Source organism: Phalacrocorax aristotelis, chromosome 13 (assembly GCF_949628215.1).
Source record: "Phalacrocorax aristotelis chromosome 13, bGulAri2.1, whole genome shotgun sequence".
In the NCBI taxonomy this organism is placed as follows: Eukaryota; Metazoa; Chordata; class Aves; order Suliformes; family Phalacrocoracidae; genus Phalacrocorax; species Phalacrocorax aristotelis.
The window spans coordinates 15,097,621-15,122,456 of NC_134288.1; the positions used below are offsets into that span (position 1 = coordinate 15,097,621).

Here is a 24,836-nt window from a genome sequence, read left to right on the forward strand (position 1 = left end):
GGCATCGGCTCTTTCTGGGGCAAATTTCCCTTTGTCGGTTTAATGAAAACCATTTGGCCAAGCCTGCAATTTGAGTGCATGCACAGCAGTGTTGCAGGGCCTGGCCCCGCAGCCCGGCGCAGGGTGGCACCATGGCAGAGCTCGCTGGGGCTCAGCCCCAGCCCTGGGGCTGCACAGGCTGAAGGGACGGTACTGGGTCCTGTATTGCAGCCTGGAAAAAAAATGGTAAAAGGGTTTGAGGCAGGGGTTTTGCCTTTAGAGCTTTGCAAGCACACTGCTGGGTGTTGCAAAGCTGTGCCAGTGCAGAGCTGCCCACCTGCTGCCCTGGCAGTCCCTCCGGCACAGAGAGGCTCTCGTGGCACATCTCTTCCCATTGCAGGCACTCGTGAGGGTGCCTGACCCGTGACACCTAAAGCAGTTTTGGGCTTTATGAGGGTGGGCATCCCAAACCCAGTGTGCTGGGGGTGTGAAGAGTCAAACTTGCAAGCCTGGGAGCGTGAAATCTCTGCATGGCTGACACATCATCGCCCCCATCGTCTTAGTCTCCTGGCGCATCTCCTGTCAAATTCAGGGGAAATTTCTGGGGTATGACTCCGCCCTGAGCATGAGCAACTCCACAGAGAGGACCTGCAGGTGAGGGGCCAAATCTGTGCCCTGGTTACACAGGTGTAAATGGGCCGACACAGCCGGGGCTGGGTCACACTTTCTCTGGGATGAGCAAGGGGGACCTGACTGGTGTCTGGTGCAGACAGGGGCTCTGGGTCCCCAGCACCCCATGGCACAGCGATGCCCCAGAGCCTGCCCCATCCCCAGCGTGCTCTGGGCCCCTGGTGAGGGGACCTGGGAGGTGGGAGGTGGCAGGCTGCCTGCTGCCACCACGAGATGGCGACCGAAGGAGCCTCTTTGCAGGCTGTCCTAGGGAAAGGTGCTCCGCTCTCGGCTGCACGGGATAGCTCAGTGTGATTTTCTGTCGGAGGAGGGTGGGAACAAGTATGAGGACACCCATGGCCAGGCTGGGTAAGAATAAGAATGTTTGAAATTATCCAAGCAGAATTTGGGAGTAAGTGGCGGTGTGTCCCATGGCCGTTCGTACGTGACTACCCCCCCTTTTCTGACAGGCTGGATTTCCAAGGGAAGGGCTGTCTCCTTGCTTTCCCTCTCCATCCTCATTACTGCCAGGATAACCCATTGCTTCCCCACCAGCAGCCAGGATGAGCAGGAGCAGAGCCAGTGCAGGAAGGGGTTAATGGCAGTCCCGTTAGCCCTGATGAGGGGCACCTGGAGGGTGGGGAGGCCCTACAAGAGGGAGTGGAGGAGCAGGAGCTCTGCTTGGAGGTGCTGTCTGGGGAGCAGCAGAAAGACTCTTTCCTGGGTGTGATGGAAGATGGGAATGTGTGAAGGCAAGTGTTGGGGGCTGGCTCTGCCTGGGGAGGCTCTGGGTGAGTCCTGCAGTTGGGTAATGATGAGCTGTACTGCTGAAGTCTTGCTCAGCTGATGTTTTCCTCTGATATTGGCAAGTCTCTGTAGTTGCCTCCTGTCCTGCCCTCTGGGTGCTCTGCTCCAATGCATGTTCAGGAGTCCCAGCCTTTGCTGGGGTGTGCATCTCCTTCTGGTGCTTGCCTGGGGGCTCTGACCTGGCAGGAGGGTTTGGGCCATCCCCAAGCCAGCCTGTCCCCTGGGATGCAGGGTGGCAGTGGTTCATCTCTGCCCCAGGTTGCAAAAGGGGCAGCCAAGCTACTTCCTCCTGGGTATTTCTGCTGGAAAAAATTTCCTGCGAAACCAGCTCCCACATCCCACTGGAAAAGATGTCTGCAGGAGCAGAAAGGGCTTTTTGTTAAATACGTGCACGTACAGTTTGTATGTGTCTGAACGCTTCCCCAGCGCTGCTGATCGGGGTGGGCGTTTGCGTGACGTTTGGAAGCTCGTTTGGAAGCGAGGCTGCGAAAGGACCAGGAGCACGATCAGCACCGTAACCTCCAGAACCAAATCCTGGCAGCGTGGTGCTGAATGGGCATCAGAGGCCCCTTGTCTTTCAATAGCAGAGCAATTTCTTTACTGCCCTACAGGGGTTGTTATGACAGCCGTTTGTACTGGGACTTAGTAATCTAATAGACTGGAGCTAGCACTCCTCCAGCAGTGCTTTGACCTGCAGACCTGTGTGAGTAGTTACAGTTTGCGGCAGTCCAGAGTATCCTGATTATTTTTTTATTTTTAGTACGCAGGAACTTCTGGCTACTTTGTCCTTTTGAGACAGGTGGTGAGTAGAGAGACAGGGGTTATTTTGCCCTGCTCTCTCTGTGTATTAAGAGATAAGCACCACAGTACACTAACAATCAGACAGTATGTGATAAACTGGAGCTATTTGCCCTAACTGGGACAGCAGCTTTATCTTGGGAGGGTGCCTGGGTGGGGGAAGATACCTGGCTGGAATGAATGCAGGTTCTGCCAGCTTCACCTTGCCATTGGAGGTAATGTTAGTTCAGGCTTGCTTTAAACTCTTTGGTGGGTATCCAGACATGAAGCACCTCTCTGCTGGGTCAGTTTAGGTTACTGGTGTTAAACATTGATTGCAAAGGGCTTCAATGCATGGGCAAGGCACTGTAGCTTAGTGGTAATGTTAGCTGAGCCACAGAAGCTGGCCTGCTGGCCCTTAGCATGAGTGCTGGGGTAGCTTAGCTTCCTGTGAAACAGGTTTAAGCTAATGCAGTCTGTGCTAAGACTGTGTTTGTGGCTCAGCTGAGAAGGAGCAGCCTAAGCCCCGGCAGCATGCTTCCTTTAAAACCACTGCATACTTGTGTATTCATCAGGGTACTTTTCACACCATTAATGTTGAACTTCCCTTCAGTGGTTACCTGAAACATTCTCTGAAACAAGATGTACTTTTAAAACAAACAAAATAAAATCAGTTACAGAAACCCCAAATTCTGCTTGCTTTCACGAAGCGCTGAGATTAAGTGACCCAAGACAGCCTGCCCTCTGGTCGTGCAACAGCCTGTCCCAGCTGGGTGGGCACCCAGCCTCGTGTGAAGGGACTTTGTGCAGGACGGAGTGTGTGTCAAGCCAGCCCCAAGGCTGGTTTTAGCTGGGGTCCTGTGTAGGAGGGAGCAGCCTGGCCCTCAAAGGCTGGTTTCCTTGGACAAGGATGCTGGTTTGGGCAGAGAAGGAGGCAACCTATGGGCAATGCAGTGTGGGGTAACTGGGAGACGGAGGCAGCTGGTGTGTTAACATCACTGTCCTAATCCCAGCCCTGAACCGCTGGCCTGAAGCGGCGGGTGTTTTTTGTCTCTGCTGGAGGCACAGGTCTCCTTGAAGCCTTCCTGAAACCCTGTGTGCTCTTCTGCACCACTAAACATACCTGTAGCAGCGGTGTGCAGGTATTTGGGTCCTGTCTTCTTTGGGGCTGCCCTCCCCAAGGTCTGTACTACCCCTCTGCCCATAGGCAACAACATGGGAGGGCTGCAGTGGGGTAGGAATTATTGCCCAATGTGCCCGAAGTGCATAGACTAACACATGCTTGCAGGCCCTGGTTAGATTTCTTTCTTCCCAAGAACTGAACCATGCTTACAGCCTGGCTACCTGCCCCTGCTAACCACAGCCAGAGCCACCCAGCAGCCCTGCCTCCTCCCTCTTCCCCTGCCCCCTCCAAACCCAGACCACCACAAAAATCAACTGGTTTTGATTCTGTGGGAGTGGGAGCCCATGGACCTGGTGGCCTGGGCTGCTGCAATGCTTTGGGGCTCCAGCTTCCCCGTAATGGCCATGCCAATCCCCTCAGAAAGCGAAGCCCCCCAGGACAGCGTGATCCCTATGATTTCTACAAAACTGGCACAGTCTGCCCGGGTAATTTGCTGACAAGGCTGAATATAAATAAAGTCGATATGTCCATTGGTTTACTTGAAGTGGTGTGCGTGTTGCCCTCTGAAAATACAATGTTTACCCTTGTGGCTGTGGCGCTGGGTTCACACATTCAGGTGAACTGTTCCTGGACCAAAGTACAGCCATACAGCCGCTGCAAGCAGGAATCCAACACTTCGGAGAACAAACATGTTACGCCAGCAGGTGAGCTGGAGCTGCATTCCTGAGTGTTTTTGCCCGGCATGGATGTCCCTGTGATAGTGGAGCCAACAGGGGAGCTGCCGAGTGGCCCCTTCTCTTAATTAAAACAAATGCGTAGTTAGGCTTTATCATGTTCAGTGTTAATTAACGCACAGGGATAAATCCACTTATTTCCTGTACCTGCTGGTTCTATTTTTGTGTTCAATCTCGTATTCATCTCCTTTTGCACTGATTCCCTTTGTGTTCATGGAAGCGTTGGGTGAGAGGGGCCTTGGGAAGGCTTGAGTTTGGTCCCTGAGATTTTTGCCAGGGCTACTTTGGGTCAGCTGTGTCTTGGCTTGGAAACCTCCAAGGACAGACACTCTTTGGCCTCACAGGCAGCCTCACTACATCGCACCAACCCTCCAGGAAAAGCTTTCCTGATGTTCAGCCTGAACCTCCCCAGGTGAGCCCATGGCACCTCTGCACATCCCCAGCATTGCAAGACATGAAGCTGAGCTCTTCCAGTCTTGCCAGTCCCTCCTGTCTGGTTTCTACATTTTGAGGCAGCCTGGTAGGTCTGGGAGTTGCCAGTGAAGATTATAATCCAAAGAAATACATATTTTTTCAATAAAAACAAACATCCCATGCTCTTGTTCTTGCTGCTGGCCTGGGTCAGTCCTGAGGTCTGCTCAGTCCCTTCCTCATGGGCAGGAGACCACAGATATCCTGCAGCTCGGAAATGAAACCTGCCCTGAGAGGAAATGCCTTCCTGGTGCCCAGCTGGGAAGCCCAATTTTTTCTGTCCATTTTTAAAACATTTATCTTTTAAATGCGACTTATCCACCATCTCAGCTGAAGCTGGTGTGGTGAATGCTGCTGGGAAATGGGGTTTGGATCTGAACGTTTCCTCTGTGAGCTGCAGAGGAGTGGTGGAGTCTTATCTCTCTTCAGTCTCCCTTGGCAACATCTATTTACATGGCTGCACAAGCTGTTGAAATAGTTACTTCATCCTAGCCTTTTGTTTTGTTTCATTGGAAACCAATATTTTGGCCGTGTCAAGGCTTGAATTCTTTTATAGCATGTTTAATCCAGGTTCGATGGCTTGCTCTGGTCCCAGAGGTAGAAAACCGAGTAGAAATAAATACAGGGAAGGAATTGTTGGGATGTAAAATAAACTGGGGGGAAAAACCCCTGAAGCCTCAGCAATTTGGCAGAATGCCTCTATCTTTTTTTTTTTGTAATATGGCTCATGAGACTTTATGAATCTCTGTTTAAAAACGAGCGAGCTGGTTTCAAAGCCTCTGGTGGCATGGCCAGGTCATTAACAAAGTTCTCACTGACTGAAGGATTTTGGGTGTCTGAGCATGGCTGACGGGGCTTAGCCCATCCTGTGGGTTGGGGACGCTCCCATCTACTTTTTCTCCTGGCTGGTGGCAGCGGCATTGGACAGTTTAGATGGGGTGTTGCCTCCTTCCAGCTTGTGCTGATGGGGACCTCGCTGGTGGTGCTGGCCTCTGAGCTGGCTGATGGTGCTGGCATCTCTCTTGCCTCTGTATTTTGTAAGTGAACAGCATCCTCACCCTTAAACAGAACCACCCTGGGGGGAGGCTGCTTCCCCAGGGGTGGTGGCTTTGGCTCGTGTCTAAAGATTTACCTCCTGCTGGGTCTCCCACTCATCTCTGTGCCTCCAAGGAGGAGACTGGATACTTCTTTTTCCTCCCAGCTGCTCTGTCTTGCCTGTCTTGACCATAAGTTCTCTGGACAAGCAGCTTTTGATGGAGACAGGAGGTTATTGTCCTGTTTGAGCTGGGGGGTGTTGTTATTTCAAACAAACATAGCAGCATTTCTGCTGTAGCTGAGCAGCCTTTGCCCAAGACTGTGTTTGCATGGGAGCCCGGAGGAGAATTTCACTTACTGCCTTATCAGCCTTATCTGCTTCTTCCCTAAAGCCCAAGCGGTGACGAGTGTTTTCTTCTCATTTATCTGTGTACCCGCCCTAGTGATTGGCCAGAAGAGATGAGGAATATTGTAGATATCTAGACAAATCACTTTCTTCCAAAGTGCGTAAGTTACTCCAGGAACCACTTTTAGCGCATTGCAATGGGAGCGGCAGTGCCCTATCGGGGCTGATAAACAAAGCTCAGACCTGAATCTAGGCAGCATCTCTTGGAAAGATTTCATCTAGGTTTTGATTTCTAGCAAAGATAGCCATTATCGGCACAAAATAAACTTTTTTTGCCCAGTAACTCCCAGCGATGTTACAAATGGGAGACTGCGACAGGACTGCCAAAACAGGGCCGGATGAAGGGCCAGTTTGCATTTGCTTGTCGGGGTTGGGCTGTGCTAGCAGCAGCATTTGGCTCCACTAGCCATACTGCAGCCTTATCCCTCTGGGGGCTCAAACCTGCCTTTGAAGGTGCCTTGTTCCTCATCGCTGCTCTGCTATCTCCCCCAGGAAAGGGCTCCCAGCCCTCGTCCCGCCCTGCAGGTGGTTTCCTTCTTTTCCTTTCTTCCCCCAACCCACATGGATGCAGTCCCAGGAGGTACCACAAGCTACCATAGCACAGGACACTTTCTTCTCCTCCTCTTCCCTTCCCACTGCTGCTAAGGGACTGGGTGAGTCTAACCCTCACCCTGAGGGGACCCGCATCACACCTTCACGATCGCTGTCTTGTGTTTGGCAGCAGTGACATGGGATAACTTGGCCTAAATAATACATTACCAGAGCTGATGTCACTGTGCAGGTAATTTTGCTGGCTTTGTAAAGTTAATCAGTTTACACATTGCCATTAGGTCAGGAAAGCTCCATTTACCTTAAACAATTAATCAAGATCAATTAAACACAGGGTAATTATGAAGAACAGCAAGAGGCAGAATGACCCTCATTTCTTCCACTGCTTTATCCCGCTTAGACAACCCAGTGCAATAGCACAGCTCGCAGGGCTTGGGCAGTGGGAGAGTAACTTACATTTGTGTTTTGCGATGACAGATCTATCCTGAAGGTTTGACCTAATTACCATGCCTTGTCTCGCTTCTGTCTGGGAGTTACTGTTGCTGTCATAGTGGCAAATGCAGCTAATGAAAACATCCAGTGAGTTCCATTAACATATTAGCGTGATGAGTTGGCTCTGTTGTGCAAGTGCAAATGAATGTTTCTGTATTTCTGAAATTTTTTGGTGACTGTCTTATCAAATGTATCAGCAAAGCAAACACTTATTAGGACTACTGGAGGATATTTTCCAAAGAAGAAACTTCTCGAAAATAATTCTACAATGTATTTGATTATCATAAAAATGTTAATAGAAGCTACAGAGGACTGAGTTTCTGGCCAAGTCAGATGAGGAAGCAACATGGCAGACCAGAAAGCAGTGTAAAGCTGTTCCCGTACCAGGGAATTGAAATGCCTCTTATGTAGGAGAACTTTACAGAGGCTGAGAGACCTTTGGCTATTTTAGCTGATCTTGGAGCTACTTGGTGGTAACTTGTAGTATTTCACACAGATTTTTCTTGGGATCTTTATTGCATAAACAAGTTGGTTTGACGTAGTAGCAGCCAATAGAGAAACTAGCAGAAAGGAGCATGCTATTTCCCAGCGACACAGCTTTAGACAAGCCCTTTGGAGGTGGGGGCAGGAGAGATGATGCAGGATGTTCCTGGAAGGAGCCCATTTCCTTTGCTCCCACTGTTACAAAACTTGTTTTCCAATTCTGAGAATCATCAGTGCAAAAGGACCATAAAGAGTTTTAAGAGGACTTTCTTTGGCTCACTTGTTAGGAAGCTCTTTGCTGTGAACTGCTAAATGCCTGCTGCTTTCTGGGTGGCCTCCTCCCATTGCTGGGGAAGGATTAGGTAAGGTGGCTGTGTTTGCAGTCCTCTTAGCTGGTGTAAGAATTACTTTAGTATGATAATCTCTCTGGCCCTAACTTCTAGAAAGAACAACAACAAGTCCCTGAGCCATGGCCGACTGAGTGGCACAGATTTCCAAGATAGTGTACCATGGGCTCTTGTAAAAGAAAGGGGAGACTCTTATCCAAGAGAAGCAAAGGCAAACAGTTTCTTGCTCAAAAGGGTGTGCTCAGAGAGATCAACAGACTAGAGATGAATTACTACTCTGAAATGATCTCTTCTGCTACCTTCACTCTTGCGGAGCCTGCTTCTGGTCTGTTGCGATAGCTTTGCTTATTCTTTGTCCTCAGACATGGTATTTTTGTATGGATACATCTACAGATAACATATTATAAAAAAAAAAACATTCTGCACAGTGATAACTCACTGATATTTTTGCTTCTGATAGGGAAATTGAAGAAGTTTTGTTTGGCTGTAATTCCTAGAGATCAGCATGTTAATGAAGTAGTCGATGAACTTTGGGTTGGATGTTGCAATGTCCTGCGAGCTGTAGCACTTATCTGGATTAGTTTTCAGAGGACCCATGTCCTGTCTGCTCCACAGGGAGGTTCACAGAGCAGTCCATAAATCCTCAGTAATGCACACAACGGATTTTGTTTTAATTTATAATCTGCCCTGAGTCACAGAACACTGCTAACTAGTTGTTGATCTGGCTGGGGCGCCTGCTGTACTGACATAACCCGTGCGCAGTGTACACTGAACATTTCTCCAGACAAATGTGGTTCTCGCTCAGTCTAAATCCCCCTACCTGGTAGCAAAGCACAATGGTCTAATATGCCCAAGGCCTGGAAGTATTTATGTTACAAGGGCTTCTGGGCTAAGGTGTGGCTGGTATTATGGGTTCCTGTGTTGTGTACTCCGTACAACAGCAACTCTCAGGCACCTAATTTCAGTAATGTTAATATTGAGACGTATCTGGTTCCACACACAGGCAGGCTGCAAACCTGTTAACAACATAATCTCCAGCCACCAAAATCACTGACCTACTTTGTTCAGATGGGTTGCATTCCTTCTCTGAGATGCTTTTGAGGTTTAGTGATAAGGGAGTACTTAGCACTGTAACCAGAAGTTTGGGGGAGGAAAACTGGCAGCTGCAGGAGCCTTGGGTGCCTGCAAAGAGTTAACTTGCACCACTGGTTGCATGACAGCCCCCAGCTGTCTGTGCCTTCCCCTCCAGCATTTCTCTCCATTATTTCATCAAAGTAACAGGCATGGTTTTAATTTTCCATGACTTGCTTATGAAATATGATACTTGCTATAATAAAGAAATGATTTGGTTTGTAATGGATACATAAGAAATCAATTTCCTATTTTTAAATTAGGTGGGAGTAACAATGAAGCAAACAATAAGCAGAGCAATGGGGAAAGAAGGATGGGAGAAAGACCCAGCAGCCCCCAGACTGTACTTGGGCGTGTTACACTGCATTTGTTAATGGCTTCACTGAGGCAGTCGCAGCTGTAGTGTTTCTTCCAATGTATATTCATTTTCTGCTTGAAAATCATGATGTTGGGAAGATTGCTAAAGATTCATGACTTTCCTTCTGCCTAGCAGTGACATTTAAGGTGCAACATGGTTTCTGTTCAAATTCATGGTTCAAAAAAACCCGACACCATCATAAATGTCTTGGGAACAGATGCCCTCCCTGGCCTTCCCACTGTGTCTGCTGCAGGGACAGCATCCAGCAAACACGTTCACCTGGACCAGGAGGTTGGAGCTGCTCTCCAGCAACTGGAATAGAAGAAGCTTCCAGCTTCTACTTTCTAAGGGTATAGTTATATGGGAAAGAGCTGCTCGTTTGGAGAGACGGCAGCAGTGTGACACAGCCTGTGAGGAGTTTTCCAGCTGTCGTTGCTAGAAAACCCTCCAGTCCCCAAGTGTCTGGTCCCCCTCATTTACCTTCCTCCTACAGTGCTGCTTGGGGACCCCAGTGCCAGACAGCTGTCAGCAGTCCCACAGTCCTGCACAAGACTAATAAGTACAGTCACCTTCCAGGCAGCCCTATAGACTGAATCCCTGAAAAAAAGTAGCAGTATTTTCCAGTCCCTGCTGTAATACATATTCCCAGCACCTGGTAATCCTGTGCTGGTCCCATGTGCTCTGCCTGTGCTGGCAGAGCAGTGCCTCTGGTGAGGTCTGTTGGAGGGGCCTGAGAGGCACAGGGATTAGCCTTTAGCCTCTCGAGATGCTCTGTGTGCTTTATTTTCCCTTAGCTCTCCTGGAAATTCGCCTCCCGCGTGGCAGAAAGCGGGTACAGCCCTCGCTTGGCACACATTGGGGGCCCGGTGCAGGCAGTGTGCTGCAAAGGCACCGATTTCACTCCAGGACAGAGTTCCTTGAAGTTGCAGGCGTCTCTGAAGACAGATTGCCCTTTAGACCTTGGACTGCAGACAGTTGATATAGATTCCCCTGCCAAGCCGCACCAAGCATTGCCAGCGTGTTTTTGTGTCGTTAACAGATGTGCTGTTACTCTCTTTCCCTACGCACGCACACAGCACGCACTTTGCTGCACAGGGAGCTCGGGGACCGCACTGTCCCTGGAGCTGGCTTGGAGGGTTTCAGAGGTAGGGAGCTGTGTGCTCACAGTACCGGGGGTAACAAGCCTGTCCGAGTCTGTCCCCCTCAGCAAACCACCAAATTGCAGTCTGGACTTGCTAGAGCTCCTCTTCTGGTGCCAGCGTCTCTTCCTGGCCCAGCTCCATGCTTGCGCTAAGTGGCTTTGGAGCTGCCCCAGGGGTCTGTCATGGGCTGGAATTAGAGTTGCATTTGGCTGGCTGGTCTGTCTTTCCTTCCTGGATGCTATTGCTTTTTTTAGCTTATCTCAGTTCTGCATGGGTTTGTGAGTTCCTGCTGAAGTCTCTAACAAGATTTGTATGGTGGCTTCTTTTTCCTCCAAGCAATCACAATTTGGCCAGAAATAAATGTCTGCAAAAATCTTTTTAAAGTCTCTCCTTCATGTAGGTTTCAGCAGCCTTCTTGAGAGACAAGCCATAAAAACTGATGGGACTTTTGGAAATGGTTGGTGGGACTTCTAGGACTGGGCAGAAGTCCAAACAATTTCTTGTAATCTTCTCCACATAGATCTGTTATTGCTGGGGCAGGTACCAGATGCATTATCACTACTAATCTCCTTCAAGGGTGGAGGGGTGCCTGAGTGTAGATAACTATGATGAAACAGAGCCAGATTTCTGTCTTTATAGAATTAAGAGCAAGAAAACTCAATGGAATCTGAAGCCTGCTTCTACTTACTAGAGTCAGAAGGATATTGTTTTTATACTCTAAGACCACCAGTCAACCCACAGTTCTCCAACAGCCTCCCCCTCCCCTTTTCCAACTGCTGTCCTAGTTAAATTTACAGCACCTTTTGTTTTGGATTTTTTGGGGGTTTTCTTTTGGTTTTTTTTTTCTACTGGCTACCTCTGAAGCTTCAAGTAACTGTTGGTACTATCCCAAACTGAAAGGCAAAACCAGGCAAAATGTACAAAAACCTCAACAAAGAACCCACAGATTCTTGTTGCCACTGCTGAAGCTGGAGGGAGCTCTGCTGTCCAGCTCCGCTGTCACTGCCATGTGGCTCTTCATGAACTTGCTGTTCAGCATTAAGGCAATCCAATGACTGAGGTGGAACAAAAGTTCAGGCACACTTATCTTAGCCTGTTCATACCTGGACGAGTTATGGAAAAGAATGCGGGAGTCAGATTTCTCCATGAGAGTCAGTGCAATGCACAGCCACCTCCAGAAGGTTCACCTGGGTCTCAACACCCTTCTGCCAGCAGGAATAACTCCTGGGAGAGTTGTACTGCCTCAGGCTTAGTGGTGCATAAGTCATGCAAAGTCAGACCACTTTTGCAGTGTTGCTGGATACTGGTGGCAATGTTGTTAGCCCTGTGGGCTGGAATTTATCTCCATGGCACTTGCAAGTAAAGCTCAGTTAGCTTCTGAGCCAGCTGAACTCGTATCATCTTGTAGCATTTAGGTTTCACTCTCTCTTTCCAACCTTGGTTAAATTTAAAGCTACTATTCATAGCTGCTCTCAGGATCTGGAGCTCCAGTACACCATGGGAAGTTTCTCATCTGTTCAGGAAGACACAGATAAATATAGTGATGGTTTCCGGTGGGTAAAATGAGGTTTTGTTGTGCTCTTCACATCCATAGCTGAGATGGCATTCGTACGCACACGCTGTTGCTGTGCCAGCCTCCACCATGGTGACAGGGCCTTCCTAGGATTTCACTGATGAGATGAGGATGAAGAGTTCAGACTATTTAGTTTAAAGCCCCCAAAGCTATGCAAAGCAGGGGTAAGATCTATTAACTGTGAGCCTAGAAGCTATTTTCTGTAGAGGATGATCTTGGTTTGTTCTGGAGAACAGCTGTTTATCAAGAGCAAATTTCTGGGAAGGATTGTTTCTTGGCCATCTCAACCTGGGAAATGGCATGATACTTTACAAGAAAAAGAACAAAAACTAGTAGCTTGGTTTAAAAAAAGAACAACAACAAAAAAAAAACAACAAAAAAGGTTTTATTCAGCTAAAAACATCCCTTTGTAAAAGGCCTCGAGGCTGCATAAAAACAGCACAAGAACTTTGATAAGTTCCTTTGGGAGGATTAAAACAGATGTTTTCTCTTTTTCCAATGGCCAGTATCTGACATTTCCAAAGAAGACAAAGAACATTTCTGGGATGTGTGTTAGAAAAACTTCTGCTAGCAGCTTATCGGCTTGAATGAAAGCTGAAGTCAGATATCTCAGAGCCCACATCTGGTCACACGCTGGAGAAAAGCCACAGCAAGTCCAATGGTGCCGGGGTAAGGAGGAGCAAAATTAATTCCGAGGTGACCCATGTTGCTGATGGTAATGAAGGCAGCAGAAAGGCCTTCACGCTGGGTAGGGACAGCTCAGAGGTCTCCTGCATGGCCTCTTACAACAAAGGCACCATAATGATGTTTGTGTTTGCAAGGATCAGATACAGCCTGAATTTTGTGTACTAATACATGTGGATTTCCTCAGTTTGCTCACAAACTCCTTCCCTGGTAAAGTTTTGCAGCCAAATGTTATACGCATGGTGGCTGCAGAATGCAGTAAGGCATACAACAGCAATTTGATGTTTTCTTTTTTTCCCACCTAGTGGTTTTGCATACAGATCCACAGATGTGGCAGGACATGGTTTGGAATCTCGGTGACTGGGGTTTGCCAGCACCCATTTGACAAATGTGCCCTTTTGTATCGCTGAGGTTAAACCACTGCCAGAAATGTCCTCCACGATCAACAATAATGATTGCTAATTTGGAATTTATAGCACTCTGCTTTGCCATTCATAAGCAGCATTTCAGTAGTCTTCCAGCCAGGTACATCTCTAGTTACGATAATTGTCTTTCAGTTAGGGAGCTAATTGACTATACTGCAGCAAGCATGGAATAAATCATGTTACTATGGCAGCCAAGGTTTCTGGAAAACAGTAATTCCCAGAGCACAAATGCTATTTCTCTGAATTTTACTTCTTTCCCTGAAAATAGCCCTATCATCACAGAATTGTGAGAGATTTGGAGTTGGGTTTCACTTTTTCCAGCAAGAGTTCTGTAGCAAGCTGGATGTCACTTTTCAGTTTTATTTATTTATTTGGTTTAACCTTCATTGTGTTGACAGAATACAGGTGTGTGGATAGCTTATATACTCAAGCTAATTACTACCAAGACTGACAACTGAGAAAGGGATTTGAAGGACCAAGACAAAACACAGCCAAAATTTGACCTTGAAACATTAGAAACGATTCTAAGGGATGGCATCGGGCTTGGAGATTTTTCAGCCTGTGCCAAGATTGGACCAAGGTCTGGGTCTGAGCTCTGTGGATTTATCTGTGCTAATAGCAGTGCTTGGCACTAAAGCCAGACTTTTTGCCCGAGGAGGTAAAGGTAATTTAACTACACTAACTTCAAGGGAATGGAGCACAACCTCCCCTGGATGTGGTGCATCCATCACTGTGGTGTCTTGCTCAGTAGATCATGCCATAAGCAAGGTACCAGAGACCGTATCCTCAACAGCATTAATGGTTAAACTGAGTTCGATTTTGTCTCTTCCCTTGTCACCAGTATATCCACAAGTGTTTTAACAAAGTATTTTGTTTCTCGCTTCCCAGAATACCAAGTGCATTTCATAACACAGCTGTTGCAAATGTTATGGCTCCGTACACTTCATGTGTTAGTCTTTCCTGTGCTTCCTTTCTCTGAATCACATTTAATAGACCAAGTTTTATATTCCTCTACTAATTTGTTGAAATTTATTGCATTTGTTGCCTTCCCCTCTTTCTTTTGAAAATCAGGGGAACTTCCAAATTTCAATTTAAAAGCATTTTGTTCTAATTCATTTTGTTTTTATGGAACATAGTATTTGTTGGAGGGAGAGAAGTTGAGATCATAATCTGGCACGGTTGACTAAGTTTCTAAATTTTAAACCGCTGCCTTCTCTCTTTTAAAACATTTTCTCTGCCAATACTAAACATTTTGATCATTCAAAATGTAAATTGTACTCCCCATAGACGCTGATGGGTTGAGGATATATTTACATACAAAGGAGCTGTTGAATGACTCATGCAAAACGTTATTTTCTTGTTCTCAGCCTTAACAGTACATCGTTTCCCCCCCTTTCTGTAGTTTCTGGAATGATTTGCATGCCCATCAGTCTCTGAGCAGTGTTTGAAAAGGTGCATGTGGTTAAAATGTGTGGAGCAGGGGAACAGCAAATGGCTTAAATATTTTTGCCAGAAGTGCTCGTGATAGCCGCTTTCCATGAGTTATGTCATGTTGTATGGAAAGAATACCTGGAGGAGAACCTCAAGGGCAGCAGCGGTCAAGGGAAGGGATGTATGCCAACCTCTAGGGGTGAGGAGGAGAAAACGATGGTTTTGTCAGAATATGAAATCCAGTGGTTTGGGCAGGGGTATGATGTTCTCAAGGCAGTTAGCACCGTATAACACCAATCTTGCGAGCTGGGTGTGTGCTGCAAGATCACGGATGTGTTGGCGCACAGCGATGGTACCTATCTCCTCATTAAGCAGCATTTTATGGGACAAGTGTCGGTCAGTTCTCCCATGTCCATATGCCTGCTGGGCTTGGGCCTTTGGCACAGATTCCTCTGGCATGAAGTACAAGTCGTTCCTTTTGTAATATTCAGAATGTCTAGCCTGGTTGCGTTTGAGAAGGCAGAACAGCACAGTGGAGCTGCTCAGAGCACTTTGGAAAGCCCCAAGCTTCTGTACATCTCCTGGGCAGCATTTCAAAATGTGCTTGGAACGGGTTTGCACTGCTCGGGACTGGGATCCTCTCACGAGGCCTATAAGAAACTCTGAGGCTGTAACTGGCCATAACTCTCTGATATTAGCATGACGGATTCTTACGCCTCCTTGTTCTTCCTTAGACTTAACCAAATACTAGGTCAATACTGTCATATCAGTTTGGGAATGGCCCAGGACTTTAATCAACTATTTATAGGATTACATTATAAACAACTTTATTTTATACACGTGATAGTAGCCCTTCAGTCTGAGGAGTGCAATACTCTCCTGGCTCGCTTCCTGTGACTCAATTGCTGTCTTCCACCTTGATTTCTCTTTTAATTTGCAGCCCACTCAAGAGCACACAGGCTAAAGATGACCCTGTAGGATACCTGCATCCATGCAGATGGTTTTTGACCAGCAAGCAGGTCAGCCAATGATCATCTCTACAGGGGCTGCACTGCTCTGCTCCACTTTCGTCACAGCTTTCTATTGTCCTTCTTTTGTGTGTTCTATTTGTTGACTTATGCTGCATTATTTGCTGCAGAATTGTTAATGTTTGTGTTAAGTCCTAAACATGGAGTCAGGAGATAGAGGCTTTTCAGGCTATGTGACCTCTCCTAGCAAACTTTGAAGGGCATCTGTTGACCAGCCCTGGTGCTGTTTGTTTTGCGAGGAAGCAGGACCTATAAAAAGGTTTATACACAATGTAAGTGATTTTCTTTTTGCTAAGCAAATATTTGCAATATATTTTGGGAGATCAAGCATTCAAAGTGAAAAATCAGGATACCTGCCAGGAACGTGGGAAGCATGTAAAGGACACTTTAATTGAGAGAACTTTGGGATGGTTTTAGTACCTTGGATCTACCAGGAAGCCAATACAGGCTCCTACCCCTGTTTTCATTGAGCTCTAAGGCTTTAGGCATCTCAGCAAATCCAGAAAACTCTTCCCAAGCTGTCTTTACTTCAACTCCAAGTCCTTGCAAAAGCCAAGGTACTGTGAAACAGAGACAAATCCTAAGACTTTAGCAAATGAACAAGGCCCTAATGTGGGGCTTTCCTACGGGGTAGTTTGTTTTAGAAATGCCTGAAGTCATTAACAGTGCCCAGTTATAGAGAGCACATCACTAGCTGATGACTGCTCGCAGCTGGTATCGTAATTCCTGGGTCATTCCTTTGGCTTGAATAAAAGTTGCAAAGACAATATGTGGCTTGAACTAGTTGGCTTAGGAGTAGTAGTAGATCAATGCTAGTCTGCATCTAACTACCATACGTGAATTTCTCTCTGTGCTGCGGTATTGACAGGAGGCTCAATGTATATTGCATGTAGCTTATAAACAGTGAGAATACTGGAAATGAGGTCATATTTTATATAAACATTTATTTCAACAGTTTAAAGAACAAGCCATTGAAAACATCTGGAAATCACAGGAACACAAGGCATATATAATAGCAATATCTTAAATACGCATTAGTAACACAAAGTCACCTTTCACTCTGATAAAAGTTACAACTTCATTTTTCTAAAAAATATTTAAGCCATGAAATATGTTTAGGTAATACCTATATACAGCATCTAAGCTGCTTCTTTCCTGTAGAGTCTGAGACACTAGTGGTTTTTCTGATAGAAACAACGTGCTACACCTCAAAGGCTGGATTGCCTTGGATCATATATGCAGAACTAGGCAAGTAATTTACACACATCATGGCTACATGTGCACGTAAGTGACAGATCAGGGTTTTGAAGACCATGTGCACATCCGTTCCCACAGCTGCTCACCTTTTCACAACTGATGTAGTTATAAATCATTAGGTCTGGAGTTAATTCTAGAATGCCCCTACCTATATTTTAACTAAACTAAGACCTACTTTTCATTATAACTGCCTGCCCATCAGTCTGCTGTTATGCTTCCAGTGGTGATTTAGTAAAGTGTTTGTCCTGTCTTAGTACGTGTGGATTGATAAATAATTGTGGGCTTGATCAGCTACAACTGTTTTATCCTCATCTCTAAGGCAAGCATTTCTCTTTCTATTTCATAGGGAAGGTCAGCATTAACTTGCACTTCAAAGTATTGTTTGATTTCTTCTACTTCCTTTTCCCAGAACTCTTTGGAGATATCAAACAGTTCGGTCAACTTGACATCTTCTAAACCCTTCAGGTTCAAAGCAGTGTCAGCAGGGATGTAACCTATGGCAGTTGGTTTGGCAGAGGCTTTCCCTTCAATTCTGTTGAACATCCACTCCAGCACACGGGAATTCTCTCCATAGCCAGGCCACAGGAATTTCCCTTGGCTGTCTTTCCGGAACCAGTTAACATGAAAGATCCTTGGTAGTTTTGCAGCTGGACGATGTGCCATGCTGAGCCAGTGGGCCAAGTATTTGCCAAAGTTGTAGCCAAAGAACGGTCTCATGGCAAATGGATCGTGCATAATGATTTTGCCTGTTCAAAACACAAATGGAGAATGTAAGGTAATAAATAGCACATTTATTCTAAAGCACAAAGACTCAGATCCTCCTGGGATTTAGTATCCCTAGTCCCTTAATCACCCTTCTGTGCCTGAATGAAAGAGCTCTGAGACACAATACAAGCATTATCTGTGATATAAAAAAAAATATATATTTTTTTTGTAATCAGTGGAAATTAGTTTCTTAAATCTCATGTCAAGCAGCCTAGATGAAGATCCTCAAGAGCTGGCTTTCATCGTTCATGTATTTATGTTTAGCTCTAGCAAAAGAGAAAACTTAAGTTTATTTATCCCAGACTGTAACAAGAACTCCATATCAAGGCTTCTGGCACCCCCATGCCTGCACTCTGCTCTGTATGCTTGCCACCTAGGAGATTATTTTGCTTAATTTGTCTTTTACAGAGAATTTGTCTTTTAATTCCAGTACAAATATTTTCTGTTGTGAAAATGCAGAGGTTGCAAAATTAGCTGCCAAGACTGAAATGCGAAGGAGCAGGGGAGGAGGACAGAGCAGGCAGTCCAGAGAGGATTGTTTTTAATACAGGTAGGCAGATTAAATTTTGATTTACCTTTGTGCTCAGCAGCGGCTGTTGCTTCAGATCTCATAGCTGCTCCTATAAATACTCCATGCTGCCAGTTAAAGGCCTCATATACAAGAGGCACACCTGTAAAGAACAAAATCACTTCAGCAATTAGAGGTCCAAAAACATTTTTATAAAAGCTTTTGCTACCCGAGATACTGCCAAATGCATGTTACAGTATAATGTATTGTAATTTTTCCTGTCTTTTTAATCCATTCATTTCCTGCCCTTTTATAGTGAAGAAGTTTATATGAATGTTTTCAAAACTGGCTACTGATTGCTGAACACATCCTTGTTTCAGTGGGAAATATCTGGGACCTCAGAATCCCCAGCAGATTTTACTAGAAATAGAATCTGGTCCTGTGGTCATATTAGACTCAGACCTAGCATTACTTCTGTTTCTTTTCCAACTTCAGGTGACCTTTAACAGATCAATTTATTTCACTTCCTTTTCTGTAAACTGTCTATAACTGGTTCATTTCTCTAACCATTTCCTATCTGAACTAGTTAAATTGCAAGAAAATTGAGACAAGTACATCAATTTGCTATGTGTCTATGTATTACCCAGGTTAGTGGGTCCTGATCTCTCTCCAGCCCTTTTATTATTATTATTATTACCTGTTTTGTGTTAACATCTAAAAATTCAGACGTTGAATACCAGTGGCTCTGTGTGTCACAGGCTAACATGGAGGAGTTATCATGGTTATTTCCTTGCTTTTGCAGCTGTGAAAGCAAAACCTGTGTCTATACCCAGTTGTGTTTCAACCCTTCCTTGGTCAGCACTTCAGCCTTGATACATGGCTGCCGTGTCTCTTACCAGCAGGTCTGCGGCCTCCAAATATTATCCCTTCAATGGGCACGCCTTCGGGTGATTCCCATGCAGGGTCCAGGATGGGGCACTGGCTGGCTGGAGTGCAGAATCGCGAGTTGGGGTGAGCACAGGGTTCCCCTGTACAGAACACAGAAGGTCATTATGGCACAATTAACTTGAATCCAGCAGAGACATGTGAGAGAGGCTGTGGAGTGGGCTGGGTTACCGTTATCTGGGGTCCAATCTTTGTTCTTCCACGAAGTCAGTGTTACTCCTGGTGGTAATGGCTCATCCATGCCTTCCCAATAGACGCCTCCATCACTGGTTTCTGCCACGTTGGTAAAGATGGTGTTCTTGAATATGGTTTTGATAGCATTGGGGTTTGTTTTGACTGAGGTTCCAGGGGCGACACCGAAAAAACCATTTTCTGGGTTGATAGCCCTTAAGTTGCCTGGAAGTTAAAGGACAAAAATATAAGCAAATCAAACTGTTCTAATTCTGCCTAGAATTTTGTAGCCTGTCTTGCTGTACCTAGAAGCAAACTGGACTGGACTGTAAAACAATCCAGTTTCAGTTCTGTACCTTGTTCATCAAATTTCATCCAGGCAATATCATCACCCACACACTCAATTTTCCATCCTGGCAGGCTTGGGTTCATCATGGCCAAGTTAGTTTTTCCACACGCACTAGGGAATGCTGCAGCAAAATACTTCTTTTCACCTTCTGGATTGGTAATGCCCAGGATCTATTGAAAAATTTATGCAACTGTTAAACACGATCCTTTTTTTTTTTTCTTGTGCTTTTCATTTTGCAGATTTTCTCCCAGCAAGAGGTAACGATAAAATATTTAATTATGCAAATCTGATCCTGCAGAAGAAGCACCACATAATATAGTTGACAAATAACTCAATCTGTACTTTATTAATCAAAAACTCTATTCTTCTTACCCCTAGAATATCCGTGAGGAGTCCTTACATTTTTAAAAACTGCCAGGTATGTATGTAATTTGAACATTTATTTTTATTTTGCTGATTAAAGATATACAGACTGTACACAGCTGCATTTCTCAGTTGAGACAGAAGAAAACCAGGCAATATTATTTTGGCTGCGTGACTGGAGTGAAGTGAAAGCACTTCATGTATGGCTACTTCTGCACTTCTCAGAGTCCGTAGATATTTTTTCTGAGACTGTTTTCTTATGGACTTTGAAATTCTGTTTTTCAATGGTATTTTATAGTAGTAGAATGTTTAAATGACAGCAGAAAGTAAAGGCAGGAATGGTAAAAAGCAGAACTAATTTAGAATATCTAATATTTGCAGATTTTTGAGCACATAGACTTCTACATTATGAAAGACAATTTTCAAAACTTGCGTTCATTTTTTACTATTAGACTTGTAGGGGCAATGTGGATGCCCAGTGGTGATAAGGAAGCTCTGCTAAAGTACATGGGTCTGCCTACAAATAGCCACTGTCAGAAGTTCCAAATCTCTCTTGTTTTCTGATTTTACAGATACTATTTTAAAATGTCTGGTACTTAACCTTGCAAGCAGCTCCCTATTTCTCCTAAGCCTGCCATGTGATAAATTCATGTCTAATGTTACAGGACTATCCATATGAGACTGATTTCACTGACAGCAAGATGTGATGTATTTACGTTGAGCTAATTTAGGTTTTAATGGCTGTTCAAACACACATGATTTAACATCTCTTACCAGCATGTGCTCAGCTAGCCAGCCTTCCTCTTTGGCGATTCTGCTGGCAATTCTGAGAGCAAAGCATTTTTTCCCCAGTAAGGAGTTTCCTCCGTAACCGCTGCCAAATGAAACGATCTCTCTGCGATCCGGGAGATGGGCAATCAATGTTAGCTCTGGGTTGCACGGCCAGTTGTTGATTAATGGTTCTGCAGAACAGAATGTTGTACTCATGAATGCAGCAATTTCCATGCTGGATCACACTGTTGTTTCATCAGCATCGAGACTCTGACAGCAACACATACCAGATGCTTTAAAGGAAACCCCCTGGTAAGTACTAAGGATAATAATCTCCTTTCCTTGAAACTCTCAATGAGCTTTAATTCCTTTAATTGAGTTCTAAACCTCGTGTTGTTGCACAAACCACCCTTGTTTTTTATGATGAGTGACTCCCATGTGCTGAGAACATGCAGTCAGCTCTAAAACATGCCCGCTGGGAATTCCCAAGGGTGACAGTTTTTAATGTCTCTTACCTTTTAGCGGCAGAGGACATCCAACCGAGTGAAGGCATTTTACAAATTCCCCGTTGCTCAGGGCTTTCAAAACAGCTGTTCCCATCCGAGTCATGATCCTCATACTGGCCACTACATACGGTGAATCTGTCAGCTCAATCCCAATCTTGGACAAAGGAGACCCAATAGGCCCCATGCTGAAGGGGATGACATACATTGTACGTCCTGGAGAACAGGGAGTAGCACAATGTGGCAAAGAGCAAAACATGGAACTTTTGAAGTAATCCTTAGTAACATGGACCTTGCTTCTCACCCCTTTAAAAGCTGTTTGTCTTGTGGGTGTTTCTGATGATGTTTATAGAGCTGTAGCTTTGTTTGTCTAATCGTGTAGCAAGAAGTTTTATGTTAAATGATGAAAGCAGCTGTTCAGACACAGTAGTAAAGGTGGGCAGAGGCCAAGCTCTCTGGTGTGAATCACTGAATCTGAAGTTATTGCTGGGGATGGGGTCCTCCATTTGTACTTCACTTCCTAGATGATGATTAGTTGCTGTGTGACTCACTGAAAAAAAATCACCCAAATTTCCCTACCTTACTTTACCCTTCTTTATGAAGAGAAGAATGCTGGAAAAAGACTTAGGACTATCCTTGCATAGGCATTTGGAGCTATAATAAAGATCTGGATGAAACAAATATGTCAGGGGTATAAACTTAAACCTTCAGCTAAAATCTTTCTTTAAACATTACAGTAACTAGTAGTAGTGGTGTCTCTGTAATCCTAGAAGTTCAACGTCAACCGTACTTTTCTTGCCTACCTTGCATGCAGCCTGGGAACCTGGTATTGAAGGCTTTCTCAAAATCTTCTTCAGACATCCAGCGACCCAGCTGGCTAGTTCCAGTTTTAGGGACTGGAGTGGTATCTCTCTGTTCTTGAGTGATGATGACAGTTTTGCTCTCAATTCTTGCCACGTCTCTTGGATCAGTGAGAGCCAACCAGCTGCATTTCACCGAAAATCAGGAAACTAGACTTTAATTATCAGTATAGTGCTTTTTACCCCTCTGTGAGACTGGTTTAGCACAAAAGGGTACGATGCTTTTTAAGGCTAAAACTACAGTGACAGAGCCAGTATAACAGACAGTCTCAAAAATCAGTCAGATACGTCCTCTCATATGGATCATTTCAAGACTTTCCAGTACAAATAACAAATTGTATGGCCTAGGAAATTCTGGTTACATGTTAATACTCCTTTGCCTCTTATCTCAGTCTTATTCTCTGTTGCTAACTTCCAGGGAAAAGTTAATCTCGTTTAATTCTCATTCTCCTCAGTGCAAAGTTGTTTTGCATGGGGACCACAGAACGATGCCTCGAGCAAAGCGGATGCCAAGCAAATACTTTAAGTGTTGGTATAAGTGCCTCTGGGATCAGAATCCAGCTTAGTGGATTGGCATAGTCCTTTAAGTTAGAGGCATCACAAAAGAAATACTGAGTATAAGCATGATCACAACAACTGAAGGAGTTTATTAAAGGGGGGGTCTTTTTCCCTTTTAAAGAATTTTTGCCATCTATTTACAATAGAGAGGGTTGTTTTACATTTTCACCTCTGTGCATAGAAATTTTCCATGAGTATAAAAATGTTCTAGCTGGGCTGTCATAACCATCATCACTACAGCTAAGCATATAATTAACAATGAATAATTTATCTGGTGAATCTTGCCCTTTTCTCTCCCAAATAGTCTGCAAACAGATTGCCAAATTCCAGCACTTAGTTATTCAAAAGTCTTTGCAGATTTCTTCCATGAAGATCTCTTGGTCGGCACGTAATTCCTGAGTATGTACTTGTTGTTAATATTCTCCTTTCTTTTTGGGTTAGTTGGGAGAGATGATGAAATATTTGAAAAAAAAAAAAGAAAATAAGTATTTGCTGAATACATTACAGTCAAAGCTCATCGGCATGATATGAATAATGCCTGTACTGAATAATATTTGAACACCCACAGAGCTATTTGAATGCCACAAAAAAGTATTTGATGAGTAAACTAATTGACTAAAATAGTAGAATTCTTCAAAAGATGTATTTGCTAAATAATATTTAGCCATTTCTAATTATTAGGTACATAAGTCTCATGACATTATTTCAGTTCCCTGATGTAACTAATCAGTAGAGAGAATGTACAGTTGATAGTCCAATTGAATAATATGCTTTATGTTAATTTTTAGAGGAAAAAGTTTGCTTTTGCTGAGTATTTCACCTATGTAAGCTACAGTGCCAAAATGATCATGGAAAGCAAATATTGAAGGGTTATAAGCAGCTTTAAAAGTAAACAGGATAGAAAATGCACAACGCAATTCTGAGTTGATACTTGACTTCCTTGAGGCTACTCACCAGTTCTCATACTTGCTCAGCTTCTTGATCATGCCTTGTTCTACCATGATATCCAGAATTTTTTTGTTTTCTTCTTCTGAGCCATCGCAGATATGAATGCTGTCAGGTTGGCACAGCTTGGCATTACTTTCAATGAAATCCCTTGCTTCTGCAGGCAGGCTCTGCAAATCCCCCTGGACAACCTTGGGCATGACATTTACATCTGCTTTCAACTGTGGGGGCATTATTGAACCTGTAGTGGATCTTGCTGATGGCTTTGAAATACTGATCACAATCTAAAATCAAATATATTGGGTGTGTTAGCATACCATGACATTCTAACCAGTGTCAGTAAGCCTTCCTAACAACATACAATGCAAAGGTAGAAACTGTAATAGACTTGATCATGTACTTCTGCTTTAAAATCGATATGCAGAACTTGGATCACCGGTAATTTCAAGGTGGTATAACTAGAGGCCATTCTACTTACTGTCTTTATAAGATTGAGCTGGATCTCAGAAAGGATTCCGCTGTCCCTTTCAGGTGATCCTGTTTCACTTGCTTTGGAGCACTCTTGCAATAGCTGATTTCCAAGGAAACATCCTCCTTCTTTAAATATTCTTCGTGGTAGCGTCCATCCCACTAGGTGAGGTGAGGAGGCTTGGCCTTTACGTCACCACTGGATGTGTCCTGGATCAGTGCCACTGACACTGCCATCATGCAGAGTTGTCAACAAAGCAGCCCTGAGGTAATCATTTAACAGGTTCGATTAATGAATGCTGAACGGAGTGCTTCTTAGTCCCTAGGTTTGCTGTTTTGAAGCAGTTCCAAAATTTGGCAGTTTAACCAAACTTTGATCCAATTTGGCTTTGAAACCAAAAGCGTAACTTCTCGATGTGTGGGAAAGGTTGAGTACAAAGAGTATCTGGAACCAGGAACACTGGGGTAGTCCGGGCAAAGCACAGTTGGCACATTTGGCAGGCAGATGCTCGCTAGTTGGCTGTGAAGTGGAGGCTCGTCCAAGGTGTGTTTACTCACCTTGGGAACATTGCCTGATCCGGGGATAAAGTTCAACAGTGAGCACTGGCAGGCCCGAATAACCACTACCTACGCCTGCCTGGAGGTCTTATTTTTGTCCGTGCAATTCTGAAAAAAAAAACCAAGCAATGTAAATCTATATGTTGGGTTTCCGTCAGTGCAGGAGAGAAA

General features: G+C 44.8%; 1 protein-coding gene across 1 annotated transcript; it reads right to left on the bottom strand.

Moving 5' to 3' along the window:
• Positions 1-16,563: 16,563 nt before the first annotated feature.
• PCK1 (phosphoenolpyruvate carboxykinase 1) lies at positions 16,564-24,580 on the bottom strand. The gene is made up of 10 exons (XM_075108700.1): positions 24,118-24,580; positions 23,649-23,923; positions 22,080-22,261; positions 21,289-21,492; positions 20,777-20,964; positions 19,647-19,809; positions 19,291-19,515; positions 19,071-19,202; positions 18,242-18,337; positions 16,564-17,647 (listed from the first exon to the last, which is right to left on the bottom strand). The coding sequence occupies exons 2-10, from the start codon at positions 23,870-23,872 to the stop codon at positions 17,193-17,195; spliced, it is 1,869 nt and encodes a 622-aa protein (XP_074964801.1). The 5' UTR covers positions 23,873-23,923; positions 24,118-24,580; the 3' UTR covers positions 16,564-17,192.
• Between the last annotated feature and the right edge of the window lie 256 nt (positions 24,581-24,836).